This window comes from Eucyclogobius newberryi, unplaced genomic scaffold, assembly GCF_026437365.1.
Source record: "Eucyclogobius newberryi isolate DKJ021-1_F unplaced genomic scaffold, fEucNew1.0.hap1 SCAF_2, whole genome shotgun sequence".
Taxonomy (NCBI): Eukaryota; Metazoa; Chordata; class Actinopteri; order Gobiiformes; family Gobiidae; genus Eucyclogobius; species Eucyclogobius newberryi.
The window spans coordinates 34,660,901-34,675,108 of record NW_027315834.1 but is presented as its reverse complement, the minus strand read 5'-3'; the positions used below and the strand labels follow the sequence as shown (position 1 = coordinate 34,675,108).

General features: G+C 40.7%; 3 protein-coding genes across 3 annotated transcripts in view; 1 reads left to right on the top strand and 2 right to left on the bottom strand.

The window, feature by feature from the left end:
• Positions 1-5,169, bottom strand: part of lhfpl3 (LHFPL tetraspan subfamily member 3) — a 34,224-nt gene extending 29,055 nt beyond the window's left edge. The window contains exon 1 of the mRNA XM_072455143.1: positions 4,637-5,169. Within this exon, the coding sequence (XP_072311244.1) occupies positions 4,637-5,066 (430 nt within the window). The 5' untranslated portion in view covers positions 5,067-5,169. The remainder of the gene's footprint in view (positions 1-4,636) is intronic.
• Positions 5,170-6,006: 837 nt separating this feature from the next.
• On the top strand, positions 6,007-11,642 carry orc5 (origin recognition complex, subunit 5). Its single transcript, XM_072455142.1, has 14 exons — positions 6,007-6,195; positions 6,688-6,780; positions 7,857-8,042; positions 8,169-8,243; positions 8,919-9,030; positions 9,188-9,318; positions 9,396-9,444; positions 9,729-9,819; positions 9,890-9,945; positions 10,027-10,139; positions 10,206-10,253; positions 10,341-10,451; positions 11,221-11,333; positions 11,424-11,642. The coding sequence occupies exons 1-14, from the start codon at positions 6,082-6,084 to the stop codon at positions 11,467-11,469; spliced, it is 1,338 nt and encodes a 445-aa protein (XP_072311243.1). The 5' UTR covers positions 6,007-6,081; the 3' UTR covers positions 11,470-11,642.
• A 419-nt stretch (positions 11,643-12,061) lies between these two features.
• On the bottom strand, positions 12,062-13,830 carry guca1aa (guanylate cyclase activator 1Aa). Its single transcript, XM_072455140.1, has 4 exons — positions 13,516-13,830; positions 12,599-12,748; positions 12,435-12,528; positions 12,062-12,331 (listed from the first exon to the last, which is right to left on the bottom strand). Exons 1-4 carry the CDS (start codon positions 13,711-13,713, stop codon positions 12,204-12,206), a joined length of 570 nt encoding a protein of 189 aa, XP_072311241.1. The 5' UTR covers positions 13,714-13,830; the 3' UTR covers positions 12,062-12,203.
• Positions 13,831-14,208: the final 378 nt, after the last annotated feature.

Sequence of the window (14,208 nt, the reverse complement as noted above, 5' to 3'; positions counted from 1 at the left end):
GTGGGACGTTCTCCAGCAACATAAAGATGTCAAACAAAAGGAGAGTTCTTCGCTCTCCTCATTTTCGGCAACATGCCAGAGCTGTCTGATGTACGTCTGCCAGCCACTTCAGTTATGCAAACGACTTCTGCAAACTTATGCACGACATCTTTGGGTTTTCTCATCTGAACGCGCACGATGGCCCGCAAGCCGTATAGCGATCATTATTCTGAGATATTTCCCTTAATCTCTCCTACTCGAGGACAGCTCTCATTAAACATTCAGCTCAAACCATCCTCATACTCCCGGCCTCTGATAGCACATCACTACTGCCTACGGCACCTGAAATGCCATCTAAAAGCAATAAGCCGGAGAGGTTTTTTTCAATCACACAAGGATTTTGGGCTGCATTGCGAACGGCAGTGTTGTGATATTGCCTCTTTAAGTCAGCTCGAACCGTTTAATGGTTGGCTTCATAGCAGACACTTGAAGCGCTGACTGAAATGACAATTACGAGTTGAAAAGCAGTAAACCTGCATAGCAGCACTGCCCTTAATGATTACTAATAGAGGTGGGCAATATATCAAAATGTAGATGTGCTTGAATCCAAATTATTGATCACACTGAAAAATGCTACGGAAAGAGCTGATTGAAAATAGGGTGTAAGGTGGTATTTCTGCACATTCTTCTGATAAATAAACCTCAACTAATGCATGTTTTAATATATTTCAGTTGGATTTACACAATATAGTCTGACTATCGTTATCGGAATATCATTTTTTGTCAATAACTAACAACTTGGCCGCCATGATGCTGAATTTTGCATCACAATTTTGCAACAACAGGTACACCCCAAACTATGCCACAATAGAAACTGCAATTCAGTTCATAAGATTTTCAAATAATATTGTATTTGTGTCGGCGTCCTCTCTTACCCCTGAAGGAACTTTAAATTGTTTTGGTTGCAGGCGAAACAGAGCGCCCACACATTTTAACTTGTCAAATCCATCATAATATTTATGTGATTCTTTTATGCTCTTTCTATATGGTTGTTATGTCCTTGGGCAAGACACTTTTATAGCATTGCCAATGTAAGAATTCAATTCAATTCAATTTATTTTTGGAACGCCCAAAATCACAACAAGAGTTGCCTCTGAGGGCGACAGTGAAAAACGGATTAAACAATGTCCATAGGGACGTGGAGTTCCACAGTGAAGGAGAGACAGGCGGACACGAGATAGACAGTGGAGCTGGAGCCACGCAGGAGGGGAACCAGTTCTTCAGGAGTAGAACCAGGTCTATGAATGTGGTGTGTATGTGAGTGAGTAATTATTATTATTATTATTATTATTATTATTATTATTATTATTATTATTATTATTATTATTATTATTATTATTATTATTATTAGTCTATTCCTATATAATGTAATTAAAGAGTTGTAGTTAAACAACTTTGTCACAACCTACAGGACAATAATTTCTGTCTGAAAATTATTTTTAATTAGCTGCTAAGGATGAATTACTCTCAATCCTGGTTCTGTTGGACCTCAGGGTTTGATCGACCACAACATTCTACTGCAGAGGTTAGAATGTGATGTAGGCAGTGTTCTCGCTGGGCTGAGGTTGATGGATGGTGGTGGGAAAAACCGTGCGAGCGCCGTAGGCGGTGCAAGCGAAAAGTACTTAAAACATTTTCTTAATATGGAATTAAGATCACGTGCACGGTGATCTTAATACCTGGCGGTATCTTTTGGGCATGGCGGTGACCAGCCGAAACAAGGCAGCCCGCCATGCTAAAACCCCTCGGCGAGAAGACTGTGTAGTTGTCGGAAGGACAGTCCTCAGCTGGTTTAAATCATATTTATCTGATAGGTACCAGTTTGTTAATGTAAACCAGAGCTCCTCACTTTGTTCTAAAGTAACTTCAGGGATCAGTACTCGGTCCAATTCTGTTTACTCTTTATGTGCTTCCGCAGATGATACACAGCCGCATTAATCACTGAAACCCGATCAGACCGATCAAGTAGACAGACTTAGTGCTTGTGTGGAGGAAATAAAAACCTGAATGACACTTAATTATCTGCTTCTTAACCCTGAAAAACAGAGGTTATTCTACTAGGGCCCAAAACGTCTGCAATACGCTTTATCTGAGCAGATAGTCACACTGGACAATGTCAGTGTAGCCTCCAGTTCCACTTTAAGAAACCTTGGGGTCTTATTTGACCAAGAGCTCTCATTCAAAGTGCATATAAATCAAGCCTGTAACACGGCCTATAGTTCTCTAAAATCTTGCTTGAAAGCGATGCTGAAAAACGTATCCATGCATTTGTAACATTTAGATTAGACTACTGTATCTCCCTGCTCGCAGCGTGTCCTAAAAGCTCCATAAAAAGCTTTCAACTGGTTCCAAACACAGCAGCAAGATTACTAACTGGAACTAAAAGAAGAGAACACATTACGCCGGTGCGCAAGTCTCTTCACTGGCTCCTGTTGAGTTTAGAATCAAAAGAATTCTCCTCCTGACTTAATAAAGCCATAAATGACATGGCCCCATCTTACCTCAAAGATGCTATAGAACCATATCATCCAAACAGAACACTTCACTCTCAAAATGCTGGCCTTCTGGTGTTTCCAATAGTCTCTAAAAGCTCAGTAGGAGGTAGAGTGTTTAGACACCAAGCTCTTGTGTTATGGATTCAACTCCCTGTTCAATAAAGAGACTGCATCTGCCTCATTAACATGAGGACCAGGCTTGAAATATTCCTTTTTGAAATAGCTTAAGGTCAGGCGAACAGAAATATAAACCTTCAGTTTTCTCCTTTTTCTCCTTCTCTGCCCGTGCTGGCCTGTGGATCCAAGAGCTTCTTGGCTGCCTGGAGGAGCACTCTCTATTCTGAATGAACAGTTCTTCATCTGTCTGGATGAAACCTCTCTCCCCCTGAGTGGTTCTGGCTCTGCAGTCTATCTACAAATAAAAGCCTGTCCTGCACCATCTACAGTCTGTCTGTCCATGGGAGAAGGATCTCTCCTTCACTGTGGTTCCACTTGAGGTTTCTACTTTCTTCCAAAAGGTTTTCTAGTTTGACCTTGCTGAGAAGGAGGCTTTAAGGACAGAGGATGTTGGGACATTTCCTAATTTCCTATGTACATTGTTTAATCTATTTTTCACTGTTGAATTTAATTTAATTAAATTGAATTGAAAGCAATGGATATTTGTCATTATTGCAATATCTTTATTACAATTATATCTTTAGTGAGTTAATGTGCAACCCTAGTCACAAAACTGTACACATTTGTAATAGCGTTTGTGCATTTCACATGTGTCTTCTCACTGAATAATCTGGCTCTCTTGAAAATCTGCTGTTGTGACAGAAATAGACTGAGCCAGTTCAAGATGAAACCAGCAGCTTTTATTTCACCAAAAACTGGGAGTGTCTAATGCGTAATCTACATCACAGTTATTACAGGTCTGTACTTTGAGACTCAAACAGCAGCACACACGCCTTTGTAGGACAATATATTTGTATCTCCTATGTTTAATAAATTCCCTCTCTAATCGATACAATCCACCCTGAGCACTTTGATGGTTTGGACCTGGGAGTATAGATATCATGTTGTTCTGATTAATATTGTATATTTGGTAACTGTGTGTGCTTCTGCATGAAAAGGCACTTTGGTTGAATGAGATTAAATTGCTTATGACATTTAATTCTCTTTTGGAGACAGCCCGCCACTGCAGCAGACCATGGAAGATTATAAGATTTATCTCCAAGAAGAGACTGTGCTCGAAGTCTCTAAAACCGTCTTTAATGCCCGTGTGCAGTAAAAATACTCCCCAAACTGACAATTGGGCCACTATAGTGTAGACTTCAACAAAAAAATCACCCAAGCGTTTTTTAAATTTAGAAAGATGTGATACACTCTCCGTGTATAGACTTTAATACGATGTTGCTTTTTGATCCAGCATCAACATTTTGAATATATGCAGAGTAAAACAAAAGTGGCAATTTGTTTCTGAAGCTTTCAGACATTCTTTTCATGTAAATATGTAGCCTATATTAAACTTAATCCTGAAAACTAAGGTTGTTTCTAGGGGAGTGTTTGTGGGGGCTTTTTTATTAGTGAGCTCAGGACTTTTATAAACAAGAGAACAGTGTTGCTGTCATTCCCAACCTGCAATACTACAATTTGACCCCCCAAAGATTCACAGGGGGTCCCCAGTAGTTCTTATAAAAGAGGTCCAAATCGTAGATTGTGTGATTTTTAATAAAACAACGGCAAATCTGTATCTTATAATCATTACTGTTTTATAACATCTTTATTAGCCAGATTTGTTTTTCTAATGAGACAACAGTTTCTCAGGTAGGAAAAGGACGTTTGGGTAATCAACGCACCCATGGGTAAAATAGGGAGAAAATAGTTGAGAACCTCTGCTCTGCATATTTAATGTGTATTGTGTAAAGGTTTTCCCAAGTTTTCCCAAAACTTTTCCTTTGGCCATGTGGCATTGTCCACTGACCTATAGCTCTTGTGATAAACTATGGCCCCGGAACTTTCGATTGCAGCCGGTGCCTCGCACAAATAGTCTAATGTTTGCACTTACAATCCCACAATAGTGAACAATTGTTGCGTTGCGTGCGCGTGCCGAGCCCTACCTGCCGCCAGCTGCATCCAGCCGCAGATCTTGTAGACGGTGCCGGTGCTGCAGAAGAAGAAGAGCGCGAAGCAGCCGATGCAGGTGAGCACGAGCGCCATGGACATCCCGATGAAGAAGGACGCGGCTTTAAACGCGCCGGACGGGATGGAGCTGAACTCGGTGAAGCTGCCCTGGCAGGTCAGGTCCCGGGACAAGCCGTTGCCGATGCAATAGTGAAAGAGGCCGAAGTAGCCCGCCTGCGGGGTGTCCATGCCGTCCCCGATCCAGTACGGCTGGATGAAGCACACCACGTTCACGATGGCGAACAGGATGGTGAAGATGGCCCACAACACGCCGATGGCACGGGAGTTACGCACGTAGTTGGTCTGGTAGATTTTGGCCGCTTCAGACGCCGGGAGCATGCCGGTGCTGGGAGCCCCGGGCACCATCCTCTGAGGCAAAACAGAACTGCTCAGATCAATCAGTAGTTCATTCAACAAACTGAGGCGTGAACCCTGAACGCACCATTCCCATAATAACACTCATTTACTAAAAAATAAAATAAAAATAACACATCTGCCACAGCTTCACTTCGTCACATCCGAGACTCGGTCCAAACCGTAACTGTGTCCACAGTCTTTCCACTCATCACTCTCACTCACCGCGGTTTATTTCTTTTTACACAAGGGGGGGAAACGGGCGTTAATCCAACACGTAATCCCAACTAAATAACGGAGGATTGACGCGACAGCTCGCGCGTTTGCTCCGCGGGTCCTCACCTCACCTGCAGGACTACATCACCGATCCCCCCCCCCCCGCGGCGGTCGGCGGCTGTCGGTCGTGGTTTGTGTGGCCCGTTCGCGGGCGGTGAAACGCGGCGCTCAGTCTCCGTGAATCACTGCTCGGCGCCGAGAGCCTTCAGCAGCCGCTGCAGCTCAAGTGAAATGAACACAGTTGGATCAAACACAAGGACCAGCCCTCCGCGTTTATCCCGCGCTGACGTAATGACAGCGGCACGTCTCAAAACAGAGTCCACCCGAGGACTCAAAAATATATACGCTTTGCTTTTAAAAAATAAATACTTTTTTTAAAATACGTTATATATTTAATTTTGTTATTATCTTGCCTTCTGATAGCTTAGTACTTGTTTTTTCCCGTTGTTATTAGCCGTGTTGGAGTAGCAGCAATAGGCTTTCTCCATTTATTATTGTAATTTTATATTTAGCTTTGTTTTGGACTGAGAAATGATTTATTTTGTCATAGAAAGGGGCCAAAACTACATTACCCACAGTCTTTTGCCTCGAATGTGATTGGCCCAAGCTGGCAGGAAGTGAAAATGTGACGGGAAACAGAAACACCGGCGGGAAACAACAACCAACAACAGAGAAGAAACGCGTGGACTCTGCTTACTCGTGTCCAAGGAGTTTTTTCACGCGTTATTGTGGTTTATTTGTTGAAAGTGGAATGACAGGACCGCTGCAGCATCGGGGATATGATAAGGAGAAACTTCAGAGGGTCGCGGAGCTGTGCCCGTGCAGAGAGGTCCAGGCCGGGCTCCTGCTGTCGCTCATGGGACAGGTTGGCCTCTGTTCTAAAACGAATTTATTATAATTATGTCATTGCCACCTCTTTGTCTCCATGGAGATGTTAGGCGTGGGTTTCTATTTCTTGCATATCTCTTTAAGTGATATTTGAGGACTTTTGCACATTCAAAATATATTTAGTTTTGAAATGTTACTTCTGAAACCCATGGATTGCTTTGGCTGAAATGTTCCACAGTATGGCATTCAACACATCTATCTAAAATGTATTTCTGTGAGCGCAGTTGCCTCTCCACAGATCTGACTTGTAGCTTGGCCCGGTTGCATCACCTGCTTGTCTCCATGGAGATAAGTGTAGCTTCATTCAGTGGATTATTCTAGACAAAACATGACATATTTGTGGCGACCAAAGTGGCAGACCTTCCACCAATACAGTTGAATAAAGCGCCTATTAATGAGTATAATGACTTGTCAATCAAAAGTTATAACGTGTTTGTTTTGTTTGTGTCTGTCGTTTGTTTCGTTGCAGCCTGAGCATCACTGCTTCCCTTCTATTTTCATCTATGGACATCGAGCCTCTGGGAAGAGCCATGTACTCGATACTTTAATGAAACAACTGGAGGTAAGCAGCTGTGTCATGTCTTCTACTCTAATTAAATGTCTCCCCTAGCCTATCTGTCTTATAATTTATATTTTTTATATATATCATATATAATTAGCCTACCCCTAATTAATTACTGACCAGTGTTAATCGTATACACCCTAAAACTATGAGCAGGCTGACTTTACAACAAACACTGTTAGCCCTGAACACGTGTATACTGTCATACCCATGTGCAATACTGACATAATCATGTGCAATACTCTTACATAATGTAAATTATATTGGTGCAATATTCTCCATCCATATAACTGCCTGCTGTAAATAAGTTACTTTTGTTACTATTATTAATATTTTGATTTGTTTTACTTTTTATTAAGAATATAGAGGTTTTTATAAGAGCTTTTCTATTAAGAGTGTTTTATTTAAAAAGTTTTCTGTAAGTTATCTGTTTTCTTCTGTGCCTACTTTGTGTTGTAACACTGGAATTTCCCCATTGTGGGACAAATAAAGGTTATCTTATTTTATCTTATCTTCTCTCTTACCAGTAAAACATATAGACTAGTGTTGGCACAATACAAAAATGTCAATGGCTTGATACTCAATGTTGATTTCAATACCACAATCATGATTTTTTTCAAACCACACACTCACACCCACAACACACTTAGTAATTTGCTTTACTTTGATTATCGATTGGTATCCGGGCATCAAAACTACAACCCTAAATAGAACTATGCGCACTGTATCTGCTCCTAACACTCAATGCTGTTGTCAAATGCATCATTCTGAAGTGTAGTGAAATGTGAGGAGATGAAAACGCGGTCACATGTTCCACCTTAAAAGCGTGAAGTGAGGTTTGCGATGATGTAGTCGGTAATTTATTAAAAATTCCGCGCACATTCTCTGACTCGCTCTGCTGCGCCACGTTAGCCCATCTGTTGCCATATCTGAGGCCTACAAACATTGTCCCGGTGCGTTGTGTATGTTTTTAAAATATAATATAAAAAATAATATAAAATACCAATACCAGACAAACGCTCAGGCAAGGAAACGGTAGCTCCCTTTTAATCTTTGTGTTCATTGTGTTTTTGCAGTTACCACACGCCTTCGTCAGCTGTGTTGAATGTCTCTCGGTGGCTTTGCTTTTTGAACAAGTGCTCCGGTCCTTCTTCGGGGCCGATGCCGCCGCGACACTCCCCCGAAGTCCGACGCTGTCCGACTTTGTCCGCATCTACAGGCGGCATAGCTCGGAGTCGCCCGCCAAACAGACCAGATACATTGTGAGTGCGAAAGCTATTCATGTCGACCTCTGCGATCAGTGGAAATGTTGTTGTGTAATGTTAAATAACTTCAATAAATGATGTGTCGCTTTGGGCTGTGCATGAAAAGATCTTTTTGCTTTGTAGATAATGGAAAAGGCTGAGATGTTGAGGGACGCAGAAGCCAACCTTCTTCCTGCTCTTCTCCGTCTTCAGGAACTGGTGAGCGTAGTGAGGTAGTGGGTTGCTACGCTTGTCGTCACAAACCGTATTTCCCGGAGTATAAGTCGCACCCGAGTATAAGTCGCACCCGAGTATAAGTCGCACCCAAGTATAAGTCGCACCCGAGTATAAGTATAAGTCGCACCCGAGTATAAGTATAAGTCGCACCCGAGTATAAGTCGCACCCGAGTATAAGTCGCACCAGCCAAGAAATGCATAATAGAGAATAAAAAAACATATATAAGTTGCACTGGAGTATGAAATGCGATTGCAAGTGTGAAAATAACAAATAATATCACATATAAGTCGCTCCGGAATATAAGTATATTATTACAAATATAAGTATAAGTCGCACCCCAGCCAAAACTATGAAAAAAGGTACAACTTATAGTCCGGAAAATACGGTAAATGTTGCTCATCTCGGTGATCAAGGCAGATATTCTACTTCAGATGGGTGAGCTGAGCCTGAACACTTGCATAACAGACCTTCCCTTTTACTTTATGTTTGAAACCTCAGAGCTAATTGTGCTTTGGAATAAATGTATCTTCAGGGGAGTTTTCTTTCAGTGCGTCAATTATACATTTTGATGAATAAGCATCTGAATTACATACGTTTGAACACTGGCAGCATGTGTTTTATGTGTGAATGATGGCACTTCTCTCCGTCTTGTGCAGGTAGAAGACAATGTTACTGTGATTCTTCTCAGTGAGATTGTGTGGGATAAGTTCAGACCAAACACGGGTTGTTTCGAACCTCTTCTGCTGCATTTCCCAGACTACAGTAAAGGTAACATTAAGCTTCTGTCTGTCATGTGATGCTGCCAAATGTGCCTGTGATTTTGTTCTTGCACTTCTCCTCTAAGTGTGAAATGATACTGAAAGTTCCGCGCTCTCACATCTCTCAGTATGTTAGACTTTAGCTCTGCTGGTGTTTCTTCTTTCAGGTGAGCTGCAGCAGATATTATCAAAATACAAGCATCCTTCTCATTCAGCTGAGTTTTACTCCTCCTACATCAACATCTTGTTGGGCGTTTTCTACTCCGTGTGTCGAGACCTCAGAGAACTGCGCCACCTGGTCAGTCCGTCTCACTCAAAGATATCGTAAACATTGTTCTATTTGAAATAATTGTTTTACCTCTTTCTCTCAAACAGGCTGCTCTTAATTTTTCAAAGTTTTGTGAACCACTGGAAGAAGGCAAAGGTATTGAAGAGAAACCAATCGACCCATTGCACCAGTAAACACTTTTCATTATACATTATGTGTGCTACATATTTGATAGATCTGGTATAACATTTTATTCTTGTTAGTTGCAGTTGTAGATTTATGTGGTAAAAAACACAAAACAATCTGTACTTATCACTCAAGCAAAAATGTCTTTAGTAAATGTTTTACTGCCCATTATGGGACAATCATATCTGAGAGGAAAAATGACCATTTAATAAATATACTGAAATGTACATGAAATGTATTTATTTATTTTTCAGTGAAAGAAAGTGACACACACAAATTATGGAGAAACATTGAGCCTCATTTGAAAAAAGCCATGCAAACAGTTTATCTTCGAGAGGTGTCCAGGTTTGTATTTGTTTTACATTACTTAAACTTTTGGGGTTTTTCCTTATATGTTTTTAAAACATATGTTCAGCCTTCAGTGGGAGCAGATGCAAGAGATGGAGGAAAAAGAAGCGGGAGCCGTGAGAGGTTATTATTGACGCCATTTAAAATTAGTTTAATATAGTTTATTTGCCTATGAATTAATCTTGCATAATGTTGTCTTCAAAGGCTTATCAGCTCACACTCATGTAGAATTGCCTTATTACTCCAAGTTTCTATTGATTGCCGCGTACTTGGCATCATACAACCCAGCTCGCACAGACAAGCGCTTCTTTCTCAAGGTACAGTCTTGACTAAACAGCGTATATTTAGTTTAATTTGTATGTTTAATTATTTTTTCTCAACAGCATCATGGTAAAATTAAAAAAACATTTTTTTTAAAGAAAAATGAAAAGGTAACTTCCTGTTTTATCAGCTTTAATACATTATAATATGTATTTGCTGTTACGTTTGATGCATTTGGACTCGATTGTTGTGCACAGACCAGTAATCATCTCCTGGGACCGAAGCCCTTCCCTCTGGACCGCATGCTGGCCATCTTTTACAGTGTAGTGGACAGCAGAGTGGCCCCCACAGCCAGCATATTCTCTCAGGTCAGAGCTTACTCACTTTGAAGTAGGGCTGCAACTAACCATGTTGTTTATTGATTAGTCTAGCAAGTATTCTTTTGATTAATGGATTAGTTGTTTATAATGCAAAGGTTACGCAATGAAAATATTTTTTATTATGTTTGACCTGGATGAAGCTGAAGTGAAGCTGTTTTAAGATCCTGGTGGAGCACATTTATGGACAAAAGAGTGTTTTAATCAAATATGCTAAATTTACACATTGTCCACATTATTTTCATGCACAATTTGAGTCATAACATCTTTTGTCAGCTCATGGCATGTTGTGGACCCTGTGTTAGACCTGTTAGTGATTATTGGATTACCATATTGGTTGACATTCAATAAGTGACAAGTTGTGATTAATCAATTAGCTTTTAGCCCTGCTTGGGAGGATACAATTCAAAAATCTGTGTTTATTGGTTGTTCGTGCTACTGGAACATTTGCAAGTGTTTATATTTATTGGCTTGTTTGTCCTACTATACTTAGGACTCACTATATTAACTGCTGTGTGTGCTTGGTATCTGCTGTTGACTCCTGTTTTTAGCTGTGCCTTTGACTGAAAATATGTCACCTGCACTCTTCTCTTTTTAAGTTATTTATATAATGATTGTTCACTTTTTTGTATTGTATCTTACTACATATGTTTCTATAAAGCACTTGCAATTACTTTGACTTGTGCTCTATAAATGAACCTGCCTCATTGGCCTTGAGAGTGTTTCTGTAAGTCGGGCTCATGCAGGTGTCCTCCTGTAGATCTCCTCTCTGGTGACTCTACAGCTGTTGAACCAGGTCAGTCATGATGACCAGCTCGATGCCCCGAAGTACAAGTGTGCCGTTTCTATGGACTTCATTTGTGCCATCTCGAGGTATGATCATGTTTTATTTCTCAAGTCATTTTTGCATTCGACAGTGTAAAAAGACTTTGCTAAACATGTGCATAACTTGTGTTTTTCTAGGACAGTCAACTTTGATATTGTCAGGTATTTGTACGACTTCCTCTGAGGCGGCTGTGCAAAAGAAGAGCTGACACACACTGACAGTAAGACATAAGGAGCTTTGCACTTGAATGCACTTAAGCACACGCATCATGTGCAACTGGAGCTCAGACTGGCTCGTGCTGAAATAATCCAGTGATAACACTGCCCTCTAGTGGCGACAAAGTACATCAGGAAAGAAAAATCTATATTATATTTTACAACATTACAAAAATAAAAGTAATGTTGATATGTGACTGTCATTTTCCATTAATAATACATATCTGTCAGAATTGTGGTAGGCTAGGTATAGATATAATGCCTCAAACAATGCAAAAAGTACTTTTTCCAAAATGTAGTGGAGTAGGAAGTACAGATAACTGCTTTTAAATGTAGTGAAATAAAAGTAAAAAGTATTCCCAGTACTACTTTTGTACGTCCATAGTATCTACATATTAAAAATGTTAAATGGAAAAAGATTGAGTATTTTTTTTTTTTTTATATAAAAAACAAAATGTGTACAAAAATATCTAAACAATGACAAGGACATAAACATAAAGTCAAGTTGAATCATGTTTAAATTGAAACAAAATTAAAGCTGAGTAAAAGTTATATTCTTCCCTCTTCATCCTGAAGGGAGCATCTCTCGTTCAAAGTGACCTTAAGCGCTTCACATGAAGTCCACATTTAGAGCAACAAGCCAGCTGTATAAACCTGACCTGGCATAACATGTCGCCCTGGCGACGGTCGCAGGATCAGGACCTAAATGCTGTGTCTTCTGTTGTGGATCATCGCCACAATGTGAGTGAGATCCAAACTCTTCATCATCACCTCCATGAAATCTTCATCATTGCGAGCTCCAGCAACAAACTCCTCCAGGGACAGTTCACCTGTAAGGACAACGCTCTTTCAGGAAATCTGGCTTTGCAGCAATATTTTTTCTGTCGAGCCCTTTTTACTGCGTGTGTTTGTGCCAACACGTCAGACACTCACCATCTCCGTTGATATCGATCCTGTCAAACACTCTGTTGGTGAATTCCTCTGCTGTACACTCCTGATTTTCATTTCCATTGATTGCTCGAATCGCCTGAAGCAACAAAAACAAATGAGCCGTGGCCCAAGGCGCTTCACAATCACGTGTCGAGTGTAAAATGTACCTTTATTATGTTGAGCAGCTCGTGTCGGTCGATGCAGCCGTTGCCGTCCACATCATAGAGTTTAAAATACCAGCGCAGCTTGTGCTCCATCTTTCCACGCATCACCAGACTCAGGGCAGCCACGTACTCCAAGAAGTCTATGTAGCCATCCTGTTGAGTAAACGACAAACATTCAGAAGATGCAATTAAATCTTTCTGTTTGTCGGTAGAAATGGACTGTGCCAGAATGGGGCATTAACTCCAGGGACTGTTTGAACAAGAAACTTTGCTTCAAAGCATTGTGTCTCACAGATAATCTCCAGTTAAATCATGCATATGATTACTGCAGTGAGCTGTGGGGAAGACTAAATATAGCAGCACAGTCTCGCAAGACGCCTCTGAACTAGGGCCGGTCTTAGGGGACTCTTTGGGGGCCAGAAATCTATATGCATTGTATTGCTGCTGTGGCCAATAACAGATATTTGCTGATATTTTTTGTAATTCTAAAGCAAGGCCCACAAATGTTAAGTTGTAGTAAAGTTCATGGTTGGCATCTTAGAAAAAATATCTATGACAAATATTGGCTGAACTTATTTTCTTGCCAATACCGACATCACAAGTAATGATGATGAAACAGAGATATAGCTATAGACATATATGTAGAGAGAGAGAGAGATTGAGCTTTATTAAAGCCCATCCTAATTAGAATAAGATTTAGAACATGTATGAAAAACTCCTGTATTTTAAGGATCAAATATTAATTTGAGACTTGATTATTAAAAAGATCATGAAACCAAACCACTAACACCAGATAATTCAAGACTAATTTCATATCTGCACTAGGTTTTTGTCATCTGAATGTTTCAAATCTAAACTTGAAATGAAAATGATTACAATTTGTATTAATTTGCCATAACCTCTAAATGCAAAAGCCTTACCTTATTCATATCAAATGTGCGGAACATTTGTTCAATGTAGGCGTTTGCCTCTGGGTCCAGACCCCGCAGTCCAAAGAACTGTTTGAACTCGTGCAGAGTCAGTTGTCCCGAGGGGCACTCCGTCATGAACTTCTTGTACCACAGGTGCAGCTCCACGGCCTGCAGGTCGTCCACTGTGGAGACATTGGAGTTCCCCATTTCTGCTGAGAGCTGGCTCAGGACACCTGATGTCCAATTGGTCTACTGTGAGACAGAGGGGCTCCCTCTTCACAGTCACACAACTCTGGACATTGGGCGGGCTTTGCCACTGCTGGGGCGCTTTTATAGTGGACTAAGTTTAGAGGTGAGCCCAAAGTGCCCTCCTTCAGTCTGATCACTGTCTAATCCAGACAAACGGGCCGATGAGGAGCTTATGCGTCCTCAGGCATGTTCAGGTTCCAGAGATGTGCTGACTCATGCATGTCTGGATGTTCTCTATCTCCATGTGACAGGACAAATTATTGTATTTGACCTGACGGTTTATAAATCTCAACCTGAGACTGTTGGTTCAAGCTGTACAGAAACAACAAATGAGTTGAATTACAAATGTTATTTTTAACATAAATCCAGATCCTGTACACAGAATTCTTGTTGGAAAAAAACAAGACTTTATTTAACATTGATTGGGGTTATTGTTGTTGGTAATCAAAATTA